Source organism: Gorilla gorilla, chromosome 20 (assembly GCF_029281585.2).
Source record: "Gorilla gorilla gorilla isolate KB3781 chromosome 20, NHGRI_mGorGor1-v2.1_pri, whole genome shotgun sequence".
NCBI lineage: Eukaryota > Metazoa > Chordata > Mammalia > Primates > Hominidae > Gorilla > Gorilla gorilla.
Window position 1 is genome coordinate 6,114,148 of NC_073244.2, and position 9,850 is coordinate 6,123,997.

General features: G+C 52.4%; 1 protein-coding gene across 5 annotated transcripts in view; it reads right to left on the bottom strand.

Moving 5' to 3' along the window:
* The window catches only part of MIER2 (MIER family member 2), a 39,522-nt gene extending 32,302 nt beyond the window's left edge, over positions 1-7,220 (bottom strand). For 2 of the 5 annotated variants that reach the window (XM_019016518.3, XM_004059589.4), the window contains exon 1: positions 7,143-7,220. In XM_019016518.3, the coding sequence (XP_018872063.2) occupies positions 7,143-7,211 (69 nt within the window). In that variant the 5' untranslated portion in view covers positions 7,212-7,220. Of the gene's footprint in view, positions 1-5,645; positions 6,862-7,142 lie in introns of those variants that run through there. The other 3 variants (XM_063701895.1, XM_055370971.2, XM_019016519.4) reach the window with 3 other exon arrangements.
* Between the last annotated feature and the right edge of the window lie 2,630 nt (positions 7,221-9,850).

Here is a 9,850-nt window from a genome sequence, read left to right on the forward strand (position 1 = left end):
CTCAGGCAGGCGGATCACTTGAGGTTAGGAGTTCAAGACTAGCCTGGCCAACATGGTGAAACCCTGTCTCTACCAAAAATACAAAAAAAATTAGCCAGGCATTGTGGCATGTGCCTGTAATCCCAGCTACTCAGGAGGCTGAGGCAGGAGAATTGCTTGAACCAGGGGGGTGGAGGTTGCAGTGAGCCGAGATCATGCCACTGCACTCCAGCCTGGGCAACAGAGCAAGACTCCATCTCACCAAAAAAAAAAAAAAAAAAGGCTGGGCACGGTGGCTCACGCCTGTAATCCCAGCACTTTGGGAGGCCGAGGTGGGCAGATCACGAGGTCAACAGATGGAGATCATCCTGGCCAACAAGGTGAAACCCTGTCTCTACTAAAAATGTAAAAATTAGCTGGGTGTGGTGGCGGGCACCTGTAGTCCCAGTTACTCGGGAGGCTGAGACAGGAGGATCACTTGAACCCAGGAGGCAGAGGTTGCAGTGAGCCGAGATCGTGCCACTGCACTCCAGCCTGGCGATACAGCAAGACTCCATCTCAAAAAAAAAAAAAAAAAAAAAAAAAAGATTGGTAAGGAAGAAGTAAAACTATCTCTGTGCTGGTGACATGATCTAAAAAACTATTCAAACTACAGTGAGTTCAGCAAGGTTGCAGTACACAAAATCAATACATAAAAATCAATTTTATTTCTATATAAAAGCAACAAATACAAAAAGAACAATTCCATTTACAATAGCATCAAGGGAAGTGTGAAATGTGTACAGTACTCTGAGTGAACAAAGCAGTGTTGAAAGGAAGATCCAAGGGAATGAAAAGGCATCCCACGTTCATGGCTGAGAAGACAACATTAAGACGGCAACACCTCCCACTGATTGACAAATTCAACACCATCTCTATCAGAACCCCAGTTGGCTTCTTTGTAGAAACCCACGAGCCGATTTCAAAAAGCATATGGAAGCTCAAGGTACCCCGAACAGCCCAAACAATCTTGAAACAATACTTCCTGATTTCAAAATTCACCACAGAGCCACAGCAATCAAAACAGTGTGGTACTGCCATAAGGACAGCACAAAGATCAACGAACTAGAACTGAGAATCCAGAAATACACTCACACATTCATAGTCAATTGGATTTCAACAAAGGTATCAAAACAGTTCCATGAAGGAATGAACAGTCTTTAACAAATGGTACTGGGACAGTTGAATATCCATGTGCGAAAGAATGAAGTTGGACTCCTATCTCATACCATATGCAAAAATTACCTCAAAATGGATCAAAGGCCTTAAATATAAGAGCCAAAACCATACAACTTTTTGGAGAAAATATATGGATAAATATTTGTAACCTTTTGATTGAATCTAAAAGTGTGGTGGGAAAAAAGTTTGTGATCTTGGATTTGGCAATGGTTTCTTAGATAAGACACCAAAATCACAAGTGACCAAAAAAAAAAAAAAAAACCAAATGGATAAACAACTTCACCAAAATTAAAAACTTTTGTGCTTCAAAGGACGCCACCAAGAAAGTGAAAGGACAACTGAGAGAATAGGAGAAAATATCTGAAAAATAATCTATCTGATAAGGAACTTGTTCTCAGTATAAAGAACTTTTAAAACTCAATAAGGAAGAGAGAATCCCATTGAAAAATGGGCAAAGGATCTGAACAGACATTTCTCCAAAGAGGACAGACAAATGGCCAATAAGCACAGGAAAAGATGCTCAATGTAATATCAGGGAAAAGCAAGCAAAGTCCACACTACGATACCACTTCCTAATCAGAGAATAAAAACTGTGCTCAAAAAGACAGTAACAAGTGTTGGCAAGAACGTGGACAAACTGGAACTCTCCTGTGCCCTGCTGGTGGGAATGTTAAAATAGTGCAGCCACTATGGAAAATAGTCCAGCAATTCCTCCAAAAGTTAAATAGTATTTAACCATGTGACCCAGGTCAGGGTCCTAATACCCATCAGCTGACAAAAACAAAACAAAGCACTAGCAATGGGACAAAGAAGGACGCACTGACACACTACCACATGGATGTACCTCAAAAGACTCATGCTCCTGAAACAGCTAGACACAAAAGGCCACGCGTTGTATGACTCATTTAATCTCAAATGTCTAGAGCAGGCAAATTCGTAGAGACAGAAAATGGATTCCTGGTGGAAAGGGGCTGGGGGTTGATCTGGGGTTTGGGGAGTGACCACTAAGGGGTGTGGGGTTCCTTTTGGGGTGATGAAAATGTTTTAAAATTGACTGTGATGGTGGCTGCACAACTGGGTGAATACACTAACAACCACTGAACTGGACACATTAAAATGGTGAACTGCATGGTAAATGAATTATACCTCGGTAAAGCTGCTGCCAAAAAGAGATTAAAATATTTAATGAAGTTTAAAAACTTGTGCAGTAAGAATTTCAATACTTCTTCACGGGTCCTCAAGAAAAAACCTCACAGGTGGTATAATCATTCCCCTCACAAAAAAACAAGGAAACAAGCTCAAAGAGATAGAGTCAGTTACCCAAGCTCACACAGCAGGTTAAGTGGTGCAGTTACAAAGTGGAGCTCAGGCCAGCGGCTTGCAAACCCTTTCCAGCCCATCACACTACTGGGGAGCACAACGGCTAGTACAGTTGACCCTTGAACAACGCAGGGGTTATGGGTGCCAACCCTCCACACAGGTGAAAACCCATGCATGACTTCTGACTCCCCGAAACTTGATTAATAGCCTCCTGCTGGTCGGGAGCACTGCCGATAACATCAACAGTTGATAAACGCATATTTTATATATTGTATTATGTACTGTATTCTCACAAAAAAAGTAAACTACAGAAAAAGTTATTAAGAAAACTGTAAGAAAGAGAAAGTGTATTTACTATTCATTAAGTAGAAGTGGATCATCCTAAAGGTCTCCGTCCCCATCATCTTCACGTTGAGTAGGCTGAGGAGGAGGAGGAGGGGTTGGTCTTCCCGTCTCGGGGTGGCAGACATGGAAGGAAATCCATGTATAAGTGACCCATGCAGTTCAAACCCGTGAGGTTCAAGGGCCAACTGTACAGCAATGCACAGCAAAGCCATGGAAGGGAGCTGGGGCAGCCACTGGCCCTGGAGTGACCCTGGCAACAAGGCTGCCAAGGACCAAGGAGCACCTCAAGCTCTAAGTGGAGACTGACAGGACCCATACAGCTTCAGAAAGTTTAGCTCCGTGGTGGCAGAGGGCAAACAGAAGACAGAGGGAAGGAAGAGCCAGCAGGGCCCCCAGTGGGAAGGGGCCACGGGGACTGGAAGCAAGCAGCACAGAGCGCATGGCAGCTGCAGGGGCATCTCACGCCTCCTGCCCTGGGGTTGGCCTGGGTCCGACAGAGATGGCCTCACCTCTTTCCAGGACACAGCAGGTGGCCACCAGCCCACAACCACTCTGCACAGCCACACGCGGTGTGAAGCCACAGGGAAAGCATCCTAAGTGACCTCTGAAATCACCCTCAGCCCCCTCTAGGACCCTCTGGGTAGGGGTCGAGGACAGGCTCTCTGGGCAACGGTTCCTGCCTCAGTCAGCGGCTGGCTTTCTACTCCCGCAATCAGGAGCCTGACTAACAAGGGGATGGCAGGCGACCACATCAAATGAGGCCCCAGTCTGGACGGCAAGTTGACAACAGTCCCGCAGGCTTGAGATCTACACCGAGTAACAGGGAGTAACATATGGCCCCAGGAGAGCTGGTCTGCAGGGTCTGAGGAGGATCTGGCCCTTATTTGACGTGCCATTTAACAGGAGAGCTAAGGCAGAGGGGGGCAAAGAGGGAAGCGGCTGGGAACGGCAGAAAGGGCCGCCAACAGGGAGGCCCTGAGCAGCCTGGGATCCCCAAGTTCATTTCCAGGCGACTCTGAGTTCCTGGAACTTACCACAGAATACAGACTTTATGGATCTTCTTCCTCCCGCTGCCCCTGCCTGGTGTCCAGGTGCAAGTCTACTCTCAAAGCAGGTTCCCAGGGACTCTACTTCACTCACTGAGAACACTCTGCATGTTTCCCTCTGAGTTCACTCCCAGGAAAGACAAAGTCCTCTGTTTTGTCAAAGTGGAAGCAGGAAAAAGAGGGGGAGCAGGCCAACGGTATTCCAGGCAACAAAAAAAGCAAAGGAAGCGTAAACAGCATTCTAGAAACAAGGTCCAGAGGACAACAGGCCACAGACCCAGGCGTCCACCAGGGTCTTCAGGCAGTAGAAGCGGCAGCCAGCTACTCAACATAAAGACTGCACCAGAGGCCTGGGTGCAAAGCACAGACCAGCCCTTCTCCCAGGGCAGCCCCCACAGGTATAGAGTGCACCAGAAAACACAAGGGGCCACCCTTCAAAGCTTAACCCAAAATGACAGGGTGGCAGGTTCCATTCGCCAAGATGGCTGCACCTACCTCTCCCATGCCCCAAGCCCTCTCCCCAGTGTGACTGAAACAACCTCCTCCTAAGAGCCATGCTTGACCCTCCTCCCACCCACACCAACTCAAGTGCCAGGCGCTTGCTGGACTACCCAGCACCCCACTCCTCCGTCTGACCAATGTTCCCTGGGCGCCCACTCTGGGCTCAGCAAGGCAGTGGCGTGGTGGTTAACCTGAGAAACAAGTTCCACCTGCCTCCACCCACATGGAGTTGCTAGTTTTGGACAAAGATAACAAACAAGTGGACATGTATGGTACCGAGAGGAGAAAACAGGGCGCACAGGCTCTGCAACTGCGGGTCAGGGAAGGCCTGGGGGGCCTGAGTCGAGGTGGAACCATCGTTGGCAGCCCCCAAATGGGTAGAGTGCACCAGCAAACAGGAGCCCAGGGCCCTAGAGTAGGGGGCAGATCCGTGGGGACCACCTCACAGGGCTGTGGGACTCAGCAAGGAGGAGCATTTTATCCCAGGGACCATGAAAAGCCATGGAGGGTTTTAGGCAGGAGCAAAAGATGGTGCTCTTAGGTTTTTAAAAGATTAATCTAGTATGCTTGAGAAAAGTATGAAGCATTCCCGTCTGCCACTGTGGTGCTTATGATTATTCTGGGATACTGATACAGAATAAAAGTAGCTAGTACTGATCACGTGCTATAAAGTTACAAATTGCCACTTTTACGGGTTAAAAACTGTGGAATATCGTCAACTTCACAAGATTCAACTTCTACGTACAAGCCGTTGTGGCAGGACCTCATCAGACCTCCCAGCTCTGAAAGGTGACCATTAAACTTCCCATTTCAGAGATGAGGAAAAGGAAGTTCTGAGTCACTGGGCAACCTGCCCAAGACCACACAGAACAAGTCCGGTGGTCAGACAGCTTGCCATGGCTCCTCACGCTCAGCACCTCATACTTGTTGGTCCTAACCCACCCACGTCTCTCTCTGACCAGACTCTGCATCCCTGTAGGAGAGGCCCTGTCTGCTCCATTCACTCCCAGATCCTCAGGCCAAGGACAGAGAGGGACCTCCTTAGAAAATCAAATCAAATTCACTCAACAGGGCACCACCCCAAAGTGTAAAACAGGGTTACCAGGAGCAGCCGGACCACAAGCTGCTGTGCACATTTACGGAGCTCAGCCTAGGGCAGGGCAGAACAGCCACATGGCAGCTCTGGGGGAGGCTGGCTTGGGAGTCTGACTTGTGCCATCCCAGACACAGAGCTACCTGTCAGGCCACGTGTGTTGCCCAGATTCCAGGAGCACAACTCATTCGACCACCACGTCGCTGCAGGGCCACTGGGAGACGCGGCTTCTGCCTCCGACCCTGGAGGACAGCCACCATCTGCATGGGGACTCAGTCTCCCTAAACGTCTCAAGAAGAACTAATTCTCGATGAAGGAACTGGCCGGTGGTCTGGCCTAGTATCGAGACACCTACACCGTCTTTGGCATAAACACAGGGCCTGTTATTGCCCCTGAGGTCGTCACCAGGGGGAGAGAATGGCCAGTCCTGCCTTCCACAACGCCCAAGACATAAACACGCAACGCGGCACCACGGCCAGGCCGCAGTTCCAATCCCGGCTTCCCACGAGGCGGCTGTGCCTGGCTGGGTGGGCACCTTTTCCTTTGGGCTCTATCCCAGAGATAGGATCAGCTCTTGAGTCTGCCCGCCTGTCGTAACTTCTGCGCACAGAAGTCATGCACTGAGTCCCATTGACTGAGCACCTCGCAGCCGCCGCACCTTCACCTACATTATCTCTTTCCATCTTCACCAGGGCCCTCTAAGGTGAAAGCAAGTCCACACAGGCTCATCCACCACTCCAAAATCAAAAAAAACTTCAAAAGCGAAAGTTTCTTCCTTCCTGGTTTGACCTGACACGAAGCTATCTGCCGTCTTATCCTAGACAGTCCTAGGTGGGTTTGATCAAACATCACAGTCCAAAATCCCACAGATCCTCAAATTGGAAAAATTCTGGATTCCAAAATATAGCTGGCCCCAAACATTTCAGATAAAGGGTCCCGGGCTTGTTTCCTGGACGAGGGAGGAGGCTTCAGAAGTAACTTCGTGCCGGGGAGAGGCTGGTCCAACTCTGCTGAGATCAGCCCCGACGCTCTCTAGGCCCCGGCAGACCCACCCACCCTGCGCCCAGTTTGCGCCAGGCGGGTCCGCGTCGGGAGTTCAAATCCCGCCCGGGGTCTGACCCAGCCCCGCCGGGGGGCTCGCCGGCGGCGGAGGCGCGGTGGGTCCACCGAGATCCCGATGGGGAGAGCGGGGCGCCTGGCGGCCCCAGCACTCGGCAAAGTTGGCAAAGGCGCGGGAGGGGAGGCCTGCGCGCCGCGGGGCCCGGGCCGGGGCCGGGAACCGGAGCCGGACCCTGGAAAGGAGCCGCGCGCCCACCGGACCCCGGACACCAGCCCCGCCCCGCGTCCCTCCCCTCCCCCACCCCGGCCCCCGCCCACCCCGCGCCGCCGCGCATGCGCACTGCAGCCCGCGATGTGGCAGCCGGGGGAGTTGGGGGGGGGCCGGGCCGGGCCGGGCCGGGGGCGGCCGCCGACGGAGCCCCGCGCCCCTCCGGCCCCGGACGGGCCAGGCGCCCCGGCCGGCCTCAGAGCTCCAGAGCGGGGCTCTCCGTCCCTGGGGCCCACGGCGAGGCCGAGCCACGGCGGCGGGGGGCGCGGACGCGCGGGGGCGGGGGGCCGGCTCCCCCGGCCCGCTCACTCACCTCCGCCATGGCCGTGTGTGCGCGGGAGGCGGTGGCCGCGCCGGGATCCCCGGATGAGGGGCCGTGCATTCATTGGCTGTGGAGCCTGGAGGGCGGGGTAGGGGCGGAGCCTGGAGGGGGCGGAGAGCGGGCCGGGCGCGTAGTAGGTGCGCGGGCGCGGGCGCGGGCGCGCAGCCGAGCGTGGCCGGCGGCTTTTGGCGAGCTTGCGGTGTCTTCCCGGCCGTCTCTGCTGGACCCTGGCCTTGGCCTTGGCCTTGGCGGAGGAGACTGCATTCCATAAAAATACGAATTCCTGATAATCACACCTGCGTGGGGACCACGTGGTCCCGTGTGACCTCTCCAATCCCTCGGCTGCTCGCTGTTAATACCCCGCGTTGCAGACTAGGAAACTGAGGCCCAGGGCGACGGGCCACCCAGAGTGTCAGTGATAGAGCCAGAATTGGTGTCCGGGCTGCGTGGTTCTGGAACTTTCTGCACTTTCGCACCCGTGATGAGCAAACTAGCGCGCGGAGGAACCAATCGGGGAGCTTGCGAACGCGCACCAGTCGGAGAGGTTTTAGAAACGGCGGCCCCGCGCCGGAGAGCCCAAGGCGGGAGGCAGGGAGGTGGGCTTGACCCCAGGGCCGTTTGGTTCTGCAGTCCGTCGTTTCGCAGATTGAACATTTCTGGAACACGTGCACGTTCTGATCCTGAGGGTTTGAAGGAGACAGCCCTAACGCCTGTCTTCAGGGCGTTTAGAGTGGAGGATGGGAAGGCAAGGACTCGCCACACCTTAAATTTGAGACGGATAGGTGCCGTGAATCTTCGCGGCGCACGATGCAGAAAGAGGATAGGAAGCAGGGGTGGGGCGTGAAGAGGCAGGGGCCAGGTGGGAGCTGTGGGGCCTGGACCAGAGTGCAGAGAGACTTGAGAAGGTGGACACCACGAGACTCGCTGATGGAGGGAAGCTGGACAGAGTGAAGGATGGCCTCCAGATGTGTGGCTTGCGCAAATGAGTGGAGGGCGGTTCCTACTGAGACCAGGAAGAAGGGAATTGGAGACCAGGAAGAAGGGAATTGGGGACCAGGAGGAAGGGAATTGGGGACCAGGAAGAAGAGAATGAGTCTCATTCCTGTTTCCCAGTGATCAGCCAATGAATAGTGAGAACTTGACATGCATCAGCCTTGATTCCTGATGCAAAATCATTACTCAGTCCTCTGAGAATTCACCAACCAAGAGATAGAAGAACCACTCTGGAGGGGTCTACCCTCACTCCTTTTTTGGTTTACATCATTGAGATTGAGGGTTCTGGCCCTCGTGTTGAAGAGACCTCACTGATTTGTGCAACAGTTGGTTCCTTCCTTTATTATTCATTTGTTATTATTCATTCAGTCATTCAGTGAACTAAACACATATCTTATGCAGTCCTCAACTGGGTGCTGGGTAGCCAGAGGTCCTGTGAAGCAGGGAGAAGCATGAACAGATAAGAGAGTGAGGTGCTGTGCTGTAACAGGTGGAGGGGCCCGAAGACAAGGGCTTGAGTCCGCCTGGCACAACCAGGGAAGACTCTTAGGAGAGGGCTTGGCAAGAATCATCACATAGATGTCAAATGAGGACTTGGGTGAAGAGAAGGGTATTGTGGCCTGGAACGGTGACTCACACCTGTAATCCTAATACTTGGGGAGGCAGAGGCAGGAGGATCACTTGAGGTCAGGAGTTTGAGACCAGCCTGGGCAACATGGTGAAACCGTGTCTCTACTAAAAATACAAAAATTATCCGGGCGTGGTGGCGAGTGTCCATAATCCCAGCTATTCTGTGGAGGCTAAGGCAAGAGAATCACTTGAACCTGGGAAGGCAGAGGTTGCAGTGAGCTAAGATCACTGCACTCCAGCCTGGGAAACAGAGTGAGACACTGTTTCAAAAAAAAAAAAAAAAACAAAACTTTAAACATTAGAGGGCATGACGATAATGTGCCTGTAGTCCCAGCTACTCTGGAGGCCGAAGTGGGAGGATCTCTTGAGCCCAGGAGGTCGAGGCTGCGGTGAGCAGTGATTGTGCCACTGCACCCCAGCCTGGGCAACAGAGTGAGACCTGTCTCAAAAAAAAAAAAGATTGAAGGATATTTTAAGGTCTGAAAGTCTGTCTCCGTAGACTGTTAGTCGCAGTGGAGAAATGAAGCCACTTGTTGGGTGGTTTACAGCATCCCTGGTAAAAGGCAGGTGCACACCATGTGCACCTGGATGTGGTGCCCAAAGCAGGACACGGCATCACTGAATCTAGCCAGCAATGCACAACCCATATCTACATATGAGGAAATTTCAGACAAACCCAAATAAGGAATATTCTGTTAAACAAAAGAGGGACTGTATTCTTCAGAAATGTTAATGCCACAGTGGGGCATGGTGGCGGGTGCCTGTAATCCCAGCTGCTCAGGAGGCTGAGGCAGGAGGATCACTTGAACCCGGGAGGCGGAGGTTGCAATGAGCTGAGATTGCGCCACTACACTCCAGCCTGGGCGACAAGAGCAAAACTCCATCTCAAAACAAAACAGGCCAGGCGCTGTGGCTCACACCTGTAATCCCAGCACTTTGGGAGGCCGAAGCAGGAAGATCACAAGGTCAGGAGCTCAAGATCAGCCTGGCTAGCATGGTGAAACCTGATCTCTATTAAAATAATACAAAAAATTAGCCGGGCGTGGTGGTGCACACCTGTAGTCCCAACTACTCGG